The sequence below is a fragment of the Canis aureus genome, chromosome 4 (genome assembly GCF_053574225.1).
Source record: "Canis aureus isolate CA01 chromosome 4, VMU_Caureus_v.1.0, whole genome shotgun sequence".
Lineage (NCBI taxonomy): Eukaryota > Metazoa > Chordata > Mammalia > Carnivora > Canidae > Canis > Canis aureus.
In genome coordinates, this window is record NC_135614.1 from 62,429,045 (window position 1) to 62,447,514 (window position 18,470).

Here is an 18,470-nt window from a genome sequence, read left to right on the forward strand (position 1 = left end):
ACATATTGTTCTTTCTCGTAGACATTTTTAAGGATGTTCATTATCAATGGCTTTCAGATTTGGCCATTTATCAGAATCATCTGAATTGCTTTTAAACAGTGCAGATTTCCAAGCCCACCTCAAGCCCATTCAATCTGAACTTCTGAGCAAGGGGTAGGGGCAACATGTGTTACAACAGTATCTTCTCAAGTGATCTGATGCAGTGGGTAGGGACGTGGGAGCCCTGGCACAGCATCTTTCAACAAAGAAAACCAAAAAAGTTATCTCCAGGCCCCGTGCTAGCACCAGTGATCCTATGTCTGAGCAAATACATTTATTTTTATTTCCTGGATACTGTGATTCATATAACCGATTGTGTTGCTCTTTTTGCATTGATTCAAGTGAAGCCTAAGAGGCAAATATGGCTCCTTCTAGCAACAATATGGGAAGAAAATAGTGGCCCTTTGACTATTAACAGTTCTGTCTTCATCTTCTCCTTCTTCAAAGGTCTCATTTCTCCCTGGCTTCTGTTTCTTCACCAAATTATTTCTTATATATATATATTTTTTTCTACCTTTTTACCCCCTTCACCCATTTCTCCCATCTCCCAGCTCCCCACCTCTGGCAGCCACTGATCTGTTCTCTATCTCTGAGCTTGAAGCTGATGTTTATAAGGGAGATCATAGGATATTTGTCTTTGTCTGACTTATTTCACTCAGCATGATGCCCTCGAGGTGCATCCATGTTGTCACAAATGGCAAGATTTCATCTTTTTTTATGGCTAAATATATAATATGTAATATATAATACATAATTATATATACATTATACATATATGTATAACATACTATACATTACTGAATATTATATATATATATATATATATATATCTCACAGTGTCTTTATCTATTCTTCCATCAATGAATACTTAACTTGCTTCCATATCTTGGCCATTGTAAATGATGCTGCAGTGTGCATGGGGGTGCAGATAATTTCTCAAATTAGTGTGCTCATTGTCTTCTGATAAATACCTGGCAGTGGAATTTCTGGATCATATAACATTTTCTGTTTTTAATTTTTTGGGGAAAATATTTTTAATTTCATATTTGGTTTTATGGCAGGTATTTTTGTACTTTGCCTCAAATCCTGTGTGGAACAAAGTGTGACAGAAATAAATAATAAGTACTATCCTAAATATTTGTATAAGCCTTGATGATTTTTTTCTTCACTTGAATTGGGGTGTTTGAATTTACTGTTTCTTAATTTAAAAACGCAGTTTAGGGTAAATCACAGCAGAAATCACAACATAAACCTGGTTGCAGGTGGTGCCTGGCTGAAGGTTTGTTTAATCACCTTTTGCCCTCTGGGGGAGTGTGAGTGGAGTGGGGAGCATATCATTTGCTGTATCTCGTTTCCATAAAAGACAAGGACATGTAGTCTAACTTTTATTCAGAATGAAATCAGCAGAGTAAAAACACAGCAGTTACAGATATGAAAAAGAACTTGATTCCTTGACAAAATCAGTCCTAAAGGAGTAGGAGTGGACCGTAGCTGTGCTCCACTTTACATACAGCTACATAGGAAGACAAAGGTGATCTCTAGAACATCTTATGAAAACAAAACAAGCAACTGGTGGATCCAAGAAAATCATTTGTGGTCATAGTCTGCATGAGGTGGCTCAAGTTTGCTTTTAATCCAAGCCTGGTATTTCTGGGTTATTAGGGTGTAGATTCCAGGCTTTTTGGCATCACCACATTCACGACCTGCAGAGACTAAGGCATAAAAGGCACCTTTGCAAACCAAAGGGCCACCCGAGTCACCCTAGAAAAGAAGAAAATAGATATTTGGTGAGAAGCTGTTGAACTTTTTCTGCCATCAATGACTCATTACTCAAAAGATTGTTATGTGGGTCCTTGGTTTCCCTGTGTCCTGAAAAGTGTCCGATACAGCCCCTTACTCAGTGTGGGTTGTCTCTGTCTCTGGCCAGGGCAATGATTCTGTTCATCTGTCTGTCTGTCTCTACGTCCCTGTGTCTGTCTAGGACCATATTTCCATCCATCTGTCTGTGTGTTTGTCTATCTCTCTGTCCATGTCCCTGTCTCTGTAGGATTACATATGTATACAAAGATCGGTAATCAATGATATAGAACTTTATTCATTAAGGAATGAGTAGATATAAAGTTTAAAGTAATTCACTGAAATGAAAGAAATGTTTAAGTTGTGAACTTCATTTTGGTGCTCACAGAGCTGACACCAAGTTGCTACTGAGATGGGCAGAAAAGAGAAATGTATCGTAGTAAATACATTGGTGGCAGGGACTCTATCTTATTTTTTATCCTGTTTTTGCATTCACCTATAATTGAACATAATGTTCTGCATATACACAGCACCTCGTAAATCCATCCTCAGTGAACTGATTCTTGAGGACTCAGAACTAAACATGTAACTAAAATTCTGTCAAGGAAAATCACAGGGTGATAGGAGGGGGCTTTCAAATCTGAAGAGCAGCCTTCGCCTCTGCTGTCACTCACATTGTGAACTGCAGCACTTTATGCTCTGGTTGCCATGGAAATAGAGGCTTAGGGGTATGACAATCTTGGGGCACAGCAGATACACGTGATCTTTAAAATCACCATGCTCTCCGCTCGACAATGCTTCATACAGTATGCTGTGAATAGTGCATTCTAATTCCTCAAAAATTAGTAATCAATCCATCTGTGTGATTTGTCACCTGTAATCACGAACACCTGTTTTTTTACTGCCTCAGGAAACAAAAGATTCTGAAAAGTATGACTCCTGTTCCTTTCAGTCAATGTGTCAACGTTATTTAAGAAACAGACACTAGGGGATCCCTGGGTGGCTACACGGTTTAGCGCTTGCCTTCAGCCCAGAGTGTGATCCTGGAGTCCCAGGATCGAGTCCTACGTGGGGAGCCTGCTTCTCCCTCTGCCTGTGTCTCTGCCTCTTTCTCTCTCTCTGTGTGTTTCTCATGAATAAATAAATAAAATCTTAAAAAAAAAAAAAGAAACACACACTATATATTTGAGCTTCTTGCATTTGAGCCTTCTAACACCTCTCTATTGATTACCTTGAATGGTGGGTTTGGGGGGGGGGGCGCAGAGAGGGAGTTATCTTTCAGTCACCACTAGTGACCTCAGCCAAAGTTAGGCTTTCTAAGGACTGTGACATCCCCCAGAAGAAGCCTGTAAACATTATCAGATATAGTCTGTCATCTTGATTAACAGACATTGAATGAGTACTTATGTGTTGGGGACGTTCTTATGAGTTGTTCACGCTGGTAGATGAGAAAGAACAGAGAACTCAGTGCAGGACTGGAGAGGAACTCTCTGGAGTTGTGATTTTGTGTTCTCTGTCCCTCTCCTCTGTGCTAGGGAGCAAATGGAGCCTTGACTGCATGTAGCACAGCGCTCTGAGATGCCTATTTGACAGACTCTTACCTGGCAGGAATCCTTCTGGCCTCTGGTGTCTCCTGCACATACCATGTCTGCAGTTATAATAGGGTTGTGGTTGTAATAACTTGGGCTGTTGCAAAGTTTTCGATTTATGATAGTAACAGTGACTTCGCGAAGGGTATCAGAGATCCTTAAACATTGTGGGTCGGTGGCTCCCCAGCCAGTAACCTGGCATTTTGTTCCAGCTCTGATATCATTTTTGGAGCTTGGGTGGAGCAGCTGGACATATTTGTCAAGCGTTGCAGCCGTGTGAAGCTGACAGATTGAAAAGAGAATAAATGATCATTCATTCCCAGTAGTATTCTGCTATTAGTCTGAGCAATATATGTGTGGTCCCTCTGGTCTAGGAAGGCATCCCTCTTCTTGAATCTACTTTGGTGGTAGCCTGCAGCTGTATTTGTGGTTGTTGCTTTTCTGAAATGCTCTCCAACCCCTGTAGAGCTCAATGATGCTTGGGGAGGGAGCTTAGACAGAGCAGGAATTTTGCCCAGTCTTAAGCAAACTGGCCTTTGCTCTGCATTGGATGGTTTTCTGTGGAATAACATCCATAGGTCATGACTTTGAGGGCTGGGCTGTTTCCTGCAGGATAAGACCCTTGAGTATGGTCTAGACTAAGTTTGAACTAAACTAAGTATGGTCTAGACTAAGTTATAACTCACTTATGTGTCCCTGAATTCACTTGTCTCTGTTGCATATAGGACTTGTATTTTTTATTTGTTAATGATAAAAGCACTTGGGAAAAAGGCTTTCAAAGGGGATCCTTGGATTTGTTCGGATGTTCCCTCCCACATATATGAGCATCAGGGCTGCTATTCCTTGTTTAAACACAGACCTGATGCATTGGTGATAAATTCTTGTTTCTTTCAAAGCAGTATGTGGAGTAAAATGGGCCCTTCCAGGATATATCACAATTACCTCAAACATGTGGCTGGTGCTAACAAAATGTTTTTATGTAACAACTGAACTATGGTGTATAAGAATGCTGGAGAAATGGAAGGAAGGCAACACTACATACCTTAATCAGCATAATGTCATTTGACTTATGATGTGATATAAATCTTGAGAATGGTATAAATTTTTCAACCTCAAATGTTTGTTTGGAGGCTTCATTCTTTGAGAGAGAGTGTGCTCCTAAAATCACTTTGAACAACTGGACTTTTTCATGCCTAAAAAAAGAAAGAATAGAAGTAACAGATCAAATCCCAAATAGCCTAGTGAGGAAAAGAAATGGTGGAAGACATACAGAAACAAGGACCATCTCCAAGGTAACCTATTTGGATTAGGTGGAGTGACAGAGGTCTTAGTGGACCCAAGCATGAATGAATGATATCAAAGGCCAAAAGACTTTCTCTCAGACCCACCCCACTTCCCTAGTATCGCAAAAGAATATCAGGACTTATATCCTACTTATATCCTACTGTGAAGAAAAGAAGTAAAATTCTAATTGACTGATATCAAGTTTACAACAAAATTATATTAATATATGTAAAATGAAATTATGCTTCTCAAGTTGTGGGTTGAGATTTCTACCCACCATTGTTAATTTTTAATTAAGGTAAAATATACAGAACATAAAATTTATAACTTAAACCATTTTTAAATGCACAGTTCCATGGCATTAAATATATTTACATTGTTGGTCATTTATAACTACCATCAATCTCCAGAACTTTTTCATCTTCTCAACATTGTTTTAGTAACTAAAAGGTAAAGACTCAACTGGGCATTTGCTAATCTGGTATATCCAGACCTCAACCCAGGCCAACATGGGGAATAAGATCCATTATGTGGCTGTCAGATAAGCTATGTTCTGTCCTGTTAATTAGAAAGATAATTCAGACAAGGATAGAAAGCTTTCCTCAAGGTGAAAAATCACTCCTGATTTGAAATATAGATACCGTAGGGTTAGTAGCCATTGATAACTCCATTGTGGAGATTTAGAGGATATAAAAAGATGAGTAAGATAAAGAAACAACAGTTGTTTTTTTGTTTTGTTTTGTTTTGTTTTGTCTTACCCCAGTAATATACAGCTCCAGTACCAATGTTTTGATAGTGCCACAATTGATTTGATTCACTGCATGTTGAACAAAATTATATTTACCTCTAGTTATGAAAACAGAAATATGTTTTTTTGAGATCTTGACAACACCTTGGGGCATTCAGCATACTATAAAAAAAATCCCATTTTGATGTGTGCCATTAGGAATCAGCTACAAATCCGTTAGAAAGCAGGGAAGATTCTAAAAAGACTTACACTCGTTTACATTTAACTACTTCATTGTCACTTGGAAAAGGGATCAAGATAGATTACATTAAAAACATCCATACCCACATAAGTCAGACGGAGAAAGACAAAAACCATAGGATTTTGCTTATATGTGGAATCTAAAAAAAATACAAAGCAAATGAACAAACAGAAACAGATTCACAGACACATAGAACAAACTGGTGGTCACAGAGGGGAAGGGTGGGCGGATAGGCAAAATAGGTGAAGGGAATTAAGAGGTACAGACTTTCAGTTATAAAATAACTCATAGCGTTGAAAAGTACAGCAGAGGGAATATAGTAAATAGTATTGCAATAACTTTAATGACAGTATGTGAGTATACTCATAGTGAGTATTTCATGATGTGCGTAATTGTCAAATCACTATGTTATACATCTGAAACTCATAATATTGTATGTCAACCATACTTCAATTAAAAATAAAAACAGAAGCACCTGGGTGGCTCAATGGTTGAGCATCTGCCTTTGGCTCAGAGGGGCAATCCCGGGGTCCCATGGTGGAGTCCCACATCTGGCTCCCCTTGAGGAGCCTGCTTTTCCCCCTGCCTATGTCACTGTGTCTCTCATATGTAAATAAATAAAATCTTAAAAAAAATTTTTTTTTAAATTGAAATAAATAAACACACACATTCATTCATACACTCAGATTAAAGATTAATAGGAATTAAAAGCCACAGAAACATACAGAAAAAAGAAGAAAGTGTTGTATCAGGTTTGAAAAATAAGCTCAGGACTACGATGGCATAGGTTTGCATATGGTAGGGCTCTGACTGCCGGGAATGACCACTCTTCAGTTTCTACCAAAAGAGTTTATTTTGGTCTATTTTGGGAATTTCAGCTCTATTTGTTGAAAAGTTTGCCTATTGCAAAATCAGGATGGGGATGAAATTTCTCAAAGGATGTGGATCAGATTTCCTAGGATTGATTTAAACTCAAATTCAACATACTCATGAAACCCAAACTTTGGGGGGAGGGGACAGTGGAGAATGATAACAAATCCCCAGGACTACTGCTTTAACAGAAAAGATGGATACATGCATAAATAATGAACACAAGGATGGCTGTGGGGTATAAATGCAGGTGTAGAAGATGAATTTTGATTAGAGGATGGATGCTGAGAAAATCTTTGGTTTTCCTCATCTTTTGTCAATTTCCTTGATTAGTCAATGCCTTTGAAATATTTTGGTTATTTTTCTCTCCACTGGGACATGTTAATACTCAAAATAATGCAAACAGACCATGAATGGTTTCAGACTTTCCATTTCCTGATACACTTCAGCTGTAATCTATACTACAAAGTTCATTTTTTTCTCCCCACAGGATACCTGGAATTACCTGAGTTCTAGGATGCCACCTCCTTAGCTAAACACAGGTCTGAATTCACACAGAGAAGTAATAAAGCAGTGTTTTCATTTGTTTATTGTAGGGTTTCTCCACGGGTGGTCTTTGCTTCAGAATTATCTGGAGATGCATGTTTAAAATGCAGCTTTCTGAGTTCCACCCTGGACTTACCTAGAACAAAACTACATGTAGAGCAGGAACCAAGGTGTTGCTTAAATAATCTTTTTCTGTCTACTGAAACATCATTTCTTTTTTTTTTTTAAGATTTTATTTGTTTATTTGAGAGAGAGAGAGAGAGCACAAATGAGGAGGGTGGAACAGAGGGAGAAGGAGAAGGAGACTCCACACTGATCAGGAAACCCAATACCGGGCTTGATCCCAAGACCCAGAGATCATGACCTGAACAGAAGGCAGACAATCAGCCCACTGAGCCATCCAGGCTCCCCAAAACATCATTTCTACTGGGCCTAAAAAGAACCCTTCCACAGTGTTGTTCAAGCTGATATACTGTATAGCCCTAATTGATGGAAGAGTTCTTTGGCCAAAGATGACACACATGATAAGTAGGGAAACCGAGCTTTTGTGATTCCAAGTCCAGTGTTCTTTTCCATGAAACTTCTGGAAGCCCCATGCCAAGCCCCATCAGGCTTCTTATTTCCTCTGCCAGTTTACCTTGACACTGAGCTGTGTTTCTGCTTTGGCCCACTCCTCCAGGGCTGACAAAGACAGAGTCCTTACTCCCTGGAGGTCTCTTTAGTCTAAGAGAGGAAGGAATTACCTGGCTGTCAGAGAGGGATTGTTACAGTCCCATCCTCAACATGCCTTGGTCATCAGACTTATGCCTCAGTGACTACCATGGAAGGTACAAATAATAACATGATGACATGATATAAAAGTTATTATGTTACTGTGCTGTGCCATGTTTTGTGCTAACAGTTTACATATTGTCCCTCAGTATTAGGATTATCCGCACTTTGCAGATGAGAAGACAGGCTCAGGTAACTTCACAAACTTGAGAAAGCCCCATCGATATTAAGGGGAGGCTCCAGGATGCAAATGCAAGTGGGATTGCAGCTCATCTGGTTTGAGCCCAGGCCTGAACCTTCACCATTCCACTCTGGATGCCCTGAGAGGTCTGAGATGGGGTGAGGCCACATGGAAGGGGCTGTGCCAGTTCATCTAATTTATAGCCCAGGCAGGTGAGAGAAGTGGGGCTCAGTGTGTGTGGGGGATTCAAGAAGACAGTGGAAAACAACTGGTGAGAGTTTTGCTTCTGATAAATTGAAATGTTGAAAAGATTAGACAAGAAGCTTTTTAATGGGTTTCCTTTTACAGTTGGCAAGGCAACTAATAGAAGGGCCAAGAGATGCAGTAAGGACTGTGTGGATGGGTAGAGAGAAGGGGGCACCTCAGATTTGGCTTCCTTCACCATGAGAGCTGAGCCTGGAGTTAGTAAGCTATTCCCCTAGGATACTTGGGAGTACATTTGTGGGAAGCCACCATTAAACTATTTCATAAATATTTTGGATTTCATAAAGCTTAATATTTTTCCAAGCACCAAACCGCCTACATTTTTACACCCAAGTGTCCTGGAGAGGAAATTTGATCCACATATTCTGGAGTTCTTTAAACTCTGGCCATTTAAAATGGTATTTAGCAAGAGTTGGTTTTTCTTTTCTTTTCTTTCTTTTTTTTTTTAATTCCAAGATCTCTTTTCCCCAATTTGTCAGTTTGAGGACCCACTCCTATCAAGTCAAGTTCACTTGACAAAATTTTAAATTCAAATTAATAATATTATATACTTTTGGATAGCACTTTATTGGCTTGTGAAGGACTTCACACACTGTGTTTATGGCTTAGAAAAAAAAGAAAGTCCTCCAATTTATTTCCTTCTTTCTATCCAGCCTTTGTTGAACATTTATAATAAGTCAAGGTCTGTGTCTGGGGAAGTTAGAATCCATCTGAATGTGTGCTGTAAGGATATTTGAAGATGTACGTATTTTGAATTGAATGAACATTTTTTGATAGTCACCCTCTGCCTGGCTGGTCCCCAGGAGACAAGTGCTCTAAAAGGGACAGAAATGATAGGGACACAAGAGTGATTTCTATGACAGCTAAAACTCCATTTGAATGAAGTAGCCATATTAAACTGGAGATTAGTAGCTTGCTATTTAGAAATAAAGCAGAAATTCTCACTTTCTGCAGGCTTCAAAATTTCTAAATTTGTGACTAGTCTTATTAAAATGGGGGCAATCGACATGGAGAAACAAATCAATTCAGTTGTTCCATGGCCTGGCAAGCAAACCATTATGGCTTTTCCTTTTGCAAAGGTTGCAGTATCCCAAGAAGAATTTGGGACTTTTTTAGCTGGGGTAAGAGAATCGCAGACTGAAATGTACTTTGAGAAAGTTTCTGTTCTAAGCATCTCAGGGAAATAGATCTTTCTTTCCTTGTAGAAATCATCTATAACTTTTTTTTTTTTTCCCTGCTGGGAAGCTTGTTGCCCTCTTACAGCTGTGATTCCCAAACTGTGGGCCTCAGGCCTCTGGGGTGGGAGGTGGGGCATAGGAGTTAACATAAGAGCTCTAAAAATCTATTAACAAAGCAGGCTTCTCCTACATATAGCAATAACAGCTGCAACTTATTTGTGCTTACTGTATGCTAAGCATATTAAAATATTCAAATAGGTACTATTTAATTCTCCAAACCCCATGAAGCAGGAACTACTATTATCATTCTCCTTTTGTAAAATGGGAAAGTAGAGGTGCGAATCCAGGCTGCCTTATGAGGTCAGGAACACCGCTGCTCCAATTCCTACCATCGCTGCCTTCCCTGGCCCTCCACAGAGGACTTGGATCTGTCCAATGGCCTGCCTGGGAGAAGTGCCCAGATCTCCTTGAAAATGAAAACTCAGGGCAGAAAACTCGGATGTGCAAGAGAGAAAGTAAACCCCATCTGTTGATCAGTAATTAGAGAAGCTGACAGTAGATCAAAATCTTGCCATTCACCACAGCATGGATGGACTTAGAGGACATTATGCTTGAAGAAAAAAGCCAGAGAAAAACAAATACCATATGATTTCACTTATATGTGGAACCTAAAAACAAAACAAAACAAAACAAAAAAAAAAACAGTAACAACAAAAAAGAGAGAAACAGACTCACAAATACGGAGAACAAAGTGGTGGTTGCCAGCGGGCAGGAGTGGGGGGATGAACAAAATGGGCAAACAATTAAGAGCTACAAACTTCCAGTTAAAAATAAGTAAGTCACGGAGATGAAAAATATAGCACAGGGAATTGAGTCAATAATATTGTAATACACTTAATCATGGTGAGCCTATCATAATGAATGTAATTATTGAATCACTATGTTTTATACCTGAAATTAATTTTAATATGATATGACAACTATATTTCAATGAAAGAAATACACACATATATATGATGGAACTGTTATTCATACCCCTTGACATTACATCGCTGTTCATCAAACATTACTGTGCTCATTAAACTTAGAATGTTAGAAACATAATTCTCTTCTGGGAGAGGTGAGCTTCGCTTCTAGCTGGTGGAGGTAAAACACACAAGCCCAGAGTAGGTACTCACCGAGGGCGGCAGTGGGCTGCTGATAGTACCCATTGTGGGTGAATCAGCACTCCTCCACAGAGATGTTGGCCGCGGTACTGAATGGAGGCCATGAATGGCCTGGAATGTGCCGGCACTTCTCTCCCTCCAATAATCTCCATGCTGAAACCTGCAGAAGAAGACCCAAAGATTTAATATGAAAGATCCAAGAAGATTATTTCATGTAATTCTTTTAACAGTCATTATATCATTTCAAAGATTTAAAAAACACTACAATCACCTAATAGCTATTATAATTTTACTGATAAGCAATTGTATAATACACTTAATAATATATAACATATAATTGTATATAACTTAATGATTTAATGATAAATATAACTCATAATAAAGTTTAGAGGGATAGACATGGTTGTGAAAAATCATTTTAATCTATCAGTAACAACACAATCACTAGAAATTCATTTAATGCACAGATGTGGTAGGTATAGGAGATACTTACACTGTGCAGTCATGTAAGCTCCAGCAATTAGGAAAAATAGAGAAAAAGAAGAAAACTTCATCATTTTAATAGCTGTAAGAAGCTTAGATGAAATATTCTGACTGGTGAAGGGAGAAGGTTCTGAAGACTGAGCTTTGACTTTGAAAGTTTAATCTTTCTCACCACAAGTGTTCCAGACAGTAGTGTTGGAACGTGAATGTTGGTTTTTCACACCTATGTTTAAAAGTGCCTATCAATTTGAGGAGACCAGATCTATGGTTTTAGCACTTTTTATATGCATATGCAATAAAGAACTCATTACAGGAGGTAACTATCTTCAATATTTGTATGAGTACTCATGTTATAAATGGTGAAAAAATAAAAAATATCCAAGTGATAAGAACTTAATAAAGTTGCAGACAGAATCCAAAGATGTTCATTGCTCTATGGCAATACATATTATTTTTTCCTGGTGGAAAAAGGTGCCTATCATATTTGGTTTCTCCCTATTTTCAATTTGGACATAGATTTATTATGTGGAGAGACATGGAACCTTGCATAAATTGTGATTACATTGCAATAGGGCTTAGGTAAAGTCCGAACATCATCCAGAAAAACCCATATATTTTGTAGCAAACTTATTCCTACTCATACTATTTACTCTAAATTTGACTAAATTTTTATTAATTTTAGTTACATTTTTGAGAGGTTTCATAATATATTAGAGAGGAACAAGAGTAACATATTTTTAATTCCAAGTCTCTCCTTTATACTCATTTTTAATTGAAAATAATCATGTGATTATCCAGGGCATTGATAATATCTTTTAAAAATCAGAGACCAAAAAAAAAATAAAAATAAAAATAAAAATAAAAATCAGAGACCACATTCCATAATTCTCCCCAAGAACAGATGATCTTTTGCCAGGCTTTCTATGGTACTTTCTCCTTCACTACCAAAGCTATTAGACTTAAGACTCTACAAGATTCTATTTGTGCTTCATACTGATCATCAGCACAAATTTTATAAAATGAGTACAAATAGATAAATCTGGCACTGAAACCCCAATCCAGAAATACTGACCAAGATTTACCTTGAATTAATAGAACTTATTTTCTTTTTTCTAAAATGTATGCATCCTATCCTCTTTTATATATATATATATATATTTATATATATATATATATATATGAATTGAAGTCCAGAGCTGTTATACTTGGCAGATTGCAAGAAAGTCCTACCAAATTGTTGCTTTTTTAGCATAAGACAATAGGAATAATAATAAACAATATTATAAAGGTATATGCTATATAATTTAATTATATAAGTGCAGTGTCTTAAATTATTTTCAAAATTCTCTTTACATGATTATTTATATATTTTCATGTCTTATGTTTGCGAGGCAGGCAAGTCAACTATTATATTACAACTGAAGAAACAGGCTCAGGGAGGCTAAGTAGTTTATCTAAGGTAACACAGCATATGGAACTGGAACCAAATTATTTGCTTGACCTGAAATAATTTGTATGTTAATAAATACACTGTCAGAGCACAGAATTTGAAAAATATCCTGTTTTCACCTTACAAGGATACAGCAATAGGAAAGCTCTTCTGCATGTTAAATAAGTGGAATTAACAACAAAACAAATGTAGAATAGTGACTTCCTGTTGCAGAGTCCTGTGGGTGAGACAAGGAGGAGCTGGGTTAAGAAAAGCCTGTGCTGCTGAAGCGAGCACAGAAAAGCCACAAATGTAAACCAATTTGTTAGTGCCAGCCAAATGTCCTTACGAATTTTCAAGTCATCCTTGTCACTGCTAATGTACCTTAAGGAAATCCCACATAAGCCACTTTTCCAAGCTGTAAAGTGGACCTGATGATTCCAATTATCTGCTATATCCCAGTGATGTTGGGCACATAAGGAAATTAACGTGTGACCTGCGGAAGTGGTTTGAACTCTGAGGAGGAAATGAACTGTGTAAGAGGCAAAGTTTCATTTCTGGAGGAGTTGGGAAGCATGGTTAAAAACATCTCTCATCTGCTTATTTCTGTGTAGAGAGGACTAATATGCACCTAGCTTTTTCCAAATTGCTAAGCATTTTCAACTGAATTTCCAGGGAGGTGGCCGTCAGTCTTGTTTTGTGGATGGAGACTTGCTGGAGATTACAGAGCTAGCAGGTGGCGGAGTCAGTTCTTAAACACTTATGTGCTGGCCCTGGGCTCGGGCTCCATCGTTTCTTTCAACCTGACCACATCCCTCCACTGCCTTGAGAAGTCCCTGGGGTTTAGATGTGCTGAAAGATAAGCTGGCTCTGCAGAGGGGGAAAGGGATTTAGCCATATACACTGCAATTAGACATGGGTGAGATTTAGTTCAATTGGGAGGACAGTCTCATAACTCTTTCTTGTAGCTGACCTGGAAAATTCTGAGAATCAATTTGGTTTATAGTAATGAGTTATTTGCTTTTGGCTTCAGACCGATGGACCAGTTAATAGTATCATTTGTTATTATATTCAGGATCCTGGATTTGAGAACAGTGAGCTGTGTAACATGATGAGCTCGGCGATCCAATTTATTTCTGGGTGTTGGTTTTGTTCTGTTGAGTCTGCTGTGGAGAGAGCTGTGTTTGCTTTGGATGGGGCTTTGCAGCAGCTGTGCTGGGCTGAGCGAGTGTGAGGTGGTGCTCAGCGCCAGGTTGGCTTCTCGAACCAGGGACCTTGCGTCTGCCTTTGCTGCGTGATGTTCAGCAGTCCTCATTTGCTGCTCTGAGAGATGCTGTTTTTGAGCACAGAGTTTTTGTTTTCCTTCATCCCTCCTCTCTCTTTTGATCCTCCAATGTTTTAGGAGACCCTCATAGAACAGCTGTCTGCCCAAAGACCACGTGTGGTTCTCTCCATTAGGCTGCTTTCTTTACCAGACTAGACACCTGCTTCATCACGTTCATTAGCCACGCCCTCTAAAGCCATGTTGCTCAGAACAGGGTCCCAACTGTCTCCGTCCGTGACCTGTTCATCACCCACCAGGGGCAAACTGAGGACAGAAACCAAGTCAGTTTAGAAGAAATTATAGCCATTTACCAGGGCTCCACACTAATTTATTTTAGTTAATGAAATTCTACTTATTATCTGTTCAGTCTAACCATAAAACAGGGCATATATTCTTTATGCCTTTTATAAAACTTAATTTTTCTATTCACTTATGTTGCATCGTATAAAGTATCAGTCCACAGTGGACTGACTGAAACCAAACAAAATAACAACAAAAACCCCAAACACCTGGTCTTCTCCACAGGTAGTTTGACCACTGCTCTGTAGGCACAGCTGCAAAGCAGATCTGTTTCAAGCCCTTCCCTTCTCTTCCTTTTTAGCCTCCTTTGAAAAAATTTCCCAACACTGAGATTTCCAAGACTCCCCTGGCTGCCCAATCCTCAAAAGTCCTAGAATTTGGCAGAGTTCCCCTGGGTCCTTCCTTTATGGCCCACCACCCAAAAGCCTTGATTTCTGTCCAATAATGGCTTAACTCATTTGGTAAATGAATCTGCTAGCAATTATAATAAAGTATGGCAGTTTTGAAAATTGGCTGGAATGGTTACTGGGATGCCATATGATGACATTGTGTCCAAAGGTCCTAAGAAAATATACATCCACTTTCACATTCCACCCATGCCTCTCTTGAGATTTCTTAAAACGGATGAGCTTGAGAACAATCATTAAGGAAAGCAAAGTTCCCCTTGACTGGGACCTGGGCTGGGGCTTTGGCCTGAACCTCAAGGGTAGAAGGTTTCTCAGTGGTCTTGGTAGTCAATGGTTTCTCTTTGGCAGAGACATTGGGTGAACTGGGTTGCAGCTGATGCAGTTCTGCTTTTTCCTGAGCTATTTAAATGCTCCTGAAAATCGCTCCAAGGCCTCCTCTTGGTGGAATGGTAGTGGGGATGAGAGTGGGTTGGAAGGAAATTTGTTGTATCTTCCTCCTTCTTAACTTTCTTCGTCAGAACATATTTTGCATATGAATCACCTTCCTTTCTTAAATATGAATGTTTCCTACCCACCACTGCTGAGTTAAGTAACACAATAGTCCTTTCACCTCCTCCTTCCTTAACTCCAAGTCAGTTAAGGGATAGTAGCAGCGGACAAGAAGAGCAATGGCTAAATACAGGATGTAGGCAGAAGGATCAACCATGGGAAAACACTTCTAGTGTTGGCTCCAGGCAACTGCCAAGCTGGGTGCCTGGTCAGACACTGTCTTTCTCTCAGCTGTTTTTCCAGGTACAAGCTGACATCTCTTTCTTTTCTTCTTCAGGGTGGCTTTTGAGTTCATTTTCACTGAGCTGAAATGTTATGGGAGAGATGAGGGAAGTCCCACTTGGGGTGGTCCCTGAGATGTCCTGAACCTGAGGCAGATCCAGAAAATTTTGCACTCATGCTGTCTGCAGTCTTTGTCCTCAAAGATTTACTCATGTGAAAATCCTTTCACCAGGAATGACTGCCAAAGGAAGGTTTGCAGCCCTGACCTCTCTTCCCAGCTCCAGGCCAATGGGGACATTGGCCTTGCACAGAGGAATTGAGGACTTTTGAGCCTGGTGGGGTTTTAGTGAGAAAACTGGGGTCAGCATGTAGGTAAAGTCAAGGAAAGAGCCAAAAGAAAGGTGGAAGAGCAGGAAAAGAAGGGAAGGAAATAAATATCGTAGAGAAAGAAGGAAACAATCAATCAAGGATGAGAGAACACATTCACTTATATTTAAACATCTCAGATATGTACCAAGCCAGATATATCAGCTTTCTACAATAGAAACAGATCTTTAAAAAGGAATCGTCTTATTATATTGAAAGCAAGTCAGCTGTTTGAACTAATCAGAAGGGTTTCATAAAGTCACAGTAGGCAAAGTAGTAGGTATTTCAAAGAGGATGATGAGATTTTTTGATGAGGCTATGGCCTAGCTGGAACTCAAAAACTCAGTTGTTTCATTTAGATGAGATCAAGTAGAAATTATCATGTAGTTCTAAGTATGATAGAAATACTCTTACCAAAGACTGATGCTTGACCAAACAATACACACACACACATGCGCACACACTCTAGCACATCTCCATCTGTACCCTCACTATCCCTGAAACCCTATCTACTCTTTATCATAAATTTCAAGTGGATCAAAGATTGTCTATGAAAAAATGAAATAATTATAAATCTAAGTGAAATGGTAATTTTTTAAAAAGATTGATTTATTTCAGAGAGAGTGAGTGCACAAGCATGCATGAGCAGGGAGAGGGACAGAGAGAGACAATCTCAAGCAGACTTCCTGCTGAGCTCAGAGTGGTCTCTTGATTTCATAAACTCTGAGATCATGACCTGAGCCTAAATCAAGATTTGGACTCTTAACCGACAGAGCCACCCAGGTGCCCCTGAAATAGCAAATTTAAAATACTATTTGACAGGGGAAGGCAGAAGGGAAACCATCAGTGTTAGAGCACATAAGATTTTATGACTTAATGTAAGGCAAACAATACGGTAGGTAATGTCCAAAGACTTATGACAAAATGTCATTTGTATTGGAAAACATTCCCCTCTGAAAGGTAGTATCTTTAATATGTGAAGTGGTCTTACAGAATTGATCAAAGAAGATAAGAATAGTAAGTGGGTTCAAATGGTGAGCAAATAAATATAAATACAAATAATATCTTAGTTGAGCTTCCTCACATAAATAATATTTTAAATCTTAGTGATTATAAAATAAAAAATAAAGCACAGTGCACATTTTTTGGAAAGCTTAGGAAGTATAGGTTTGATACACAAAGAGCCTAACAACAATAGTACACTGATAAAAAGATCACTAGACTAAGAAAAGAGAATTGAATAAAGGCATCATCTACTACATTTTCATGGTTGGTGGGTCAGTTGATGGATTTTTAGCAACAATGTTATTGTGATATTTCTCTCAGATCTTGACTGTATAAATTGTCTTTCCAGTTCCTTAATTCACTCTTTCTTCTTCCGAAAGTCAAAATACACACTTCTATTCTCGCCAGAATTTCAAGTCACCGGCCTTCTTGTAATGTAGTCATGTCCATTAGTTCTTCTGCAACTGCCTGACCTCTTTTTAGTCTGAACAAGACAGTCAAAGTAACAAGGCCCACCTATCAACTCCAGGTTTGTCTACCCTGTTAATCTTCTACTATGGAATTGTCCAACTACACTGCACCCTTAAAATTTGCTTTCTCAGATTCTGGCTTAAAGAGTACTGCTGCAGAAATCACAGATCTGAGTTGGCTACCCCAGGGTAGGGTGTTCACTGTGCTCTAGAAATTCTTTTACTCATCTCTTGTTCATTCTCTAGATCATGGGCCAAAATACCCTTTCCAGACTTTCTTCATCTTCTCCAGGACCCTTTTCCCCACTTTACTAGATACTGTCCTGTCACATTCTACTTCAGAAGTTGAAAGAGAATCTGTCTCTTTATCTAACTGCTTATCTTTTCTTCCTGCTTATCTTTTCTTCCCTCTATACTTCTGTAGAGGGACACCTTTATTCTTCTCATCTCCTGAGGACTTCATGTTTTAATTATTTCTTTAAATTGCAACTTGAATTTCTACATGCTCTCTAGTTCATTCCTTCAATATTCATTCATCATCCATCTATCTAACTAACCCTACATTAATTTTGTATGCAAGCAACCAGACCTATCTATTCATGAAAGGTATTCACTTGAATATATTTGCTCCTCAGTTTATCATTCGTTTTCTTTCTTTCATAATCAATTTTTCACTGTCTCTTGTCATTTTGACAGATTGTTTTCATTTCTCACTTTGCTAGTGAAACACAATTTCAGTGACTCTTGTGGGCTTCTCTCAGTCCTCATTCTTTTTTATTTCTTTGAATCCTTTTGCTCTGCTTACCAACTTTTCCTGGAAGCATCTTCTGTTCCTAACTCCTGATACATTGTCCTTATGTTTTTCACCCCTCTGATCACTATTTGTCTCTTTACTGCCCTCCCTCTTCCTGTTCTCCAAATTCCCTCTAGAAGTCTCTATATTCTCTACAGCCCAGCCTTTTTCAAAGTGGGTGCTACATTGCACTAGCCACATGTGTGATGATAGCAGTTGTCCTGAAGCAAAAAGCATTCTGTTGTCCAAGAAGTTTCAGAAACAAATAGGCAATTCAACAAAATTAAGTGTAGTTCTGGTCTTTAGGACTTCTTTGAGCTTTTAAACGCTTATATGCATTGTCAATATCTAGGGGGCTATATGGAGTTAGACTATGCTCAGTTTCTCAAATTTATTTTACCACAGAACATTTATTTTTACAGAACGTCTCAATATACCTGAATTCCGT

At 38.7% G+C, this 18,470-nt stretch overlaps 1 protein-coding gene across 1 annotated transcript; it reads right to left on the reverse strand.

Moving 5' to 3' along the window:
* Positions 1-1,411: 1,411 nt before the first annotated feature.
* On the reverse strand, positions 1,412-11,379 carry GZMK (granzyme K). Its single transcript, XM_077894318.1, has 5 exons — positions 11,168-11,379; positions 10,687-10,834; positions 4,468-4,618; positions 3,438-3,707; positions 1,412-1,800 (listed from the first exon to the last, which is right to left on the reverse strand). The coding sequence occupies exons 1-5, from the start codon at positions 11,229-11,231 to the stop codon at positions 1,627-1,629; spliced, it is 807 nt and encodes a 268-aa protein (XP_077750444.1). The 5' UTR covers positions 11,232-11,379; the 3' UTR covers positions 1,412-1,626.
* Between the last annotated feature and the right edge of the window lie 7,091 nt (positions 11,380-18,470).

Excerpts from the sequence above, each read along its gene's own strand:
- GZMK (XM_077894318.1), bottom strand. The coding sequence starts at position 11,231 with ATGATGAAGTTTTCTTCTTTTTCTCTATTTTTCCTAATTGCTGGAGCT. Across the intron at positions 4,619-10,686 it reads GCAGCCCACTGCCGCCCTCG|GCATGAAAAAGTCCAGTTGT; the intron begins GTGAGTACCTAC and ends TTCTTTTTTTAG. Across the intron at positions 1,801-3,437 it reads GCCAGAAGGATTCCTGCCAG|GGTGACTCGGGTGGCCCTTT; the intron begins GTAAGAGTCTGT and ends CTTCTTTTCTAG.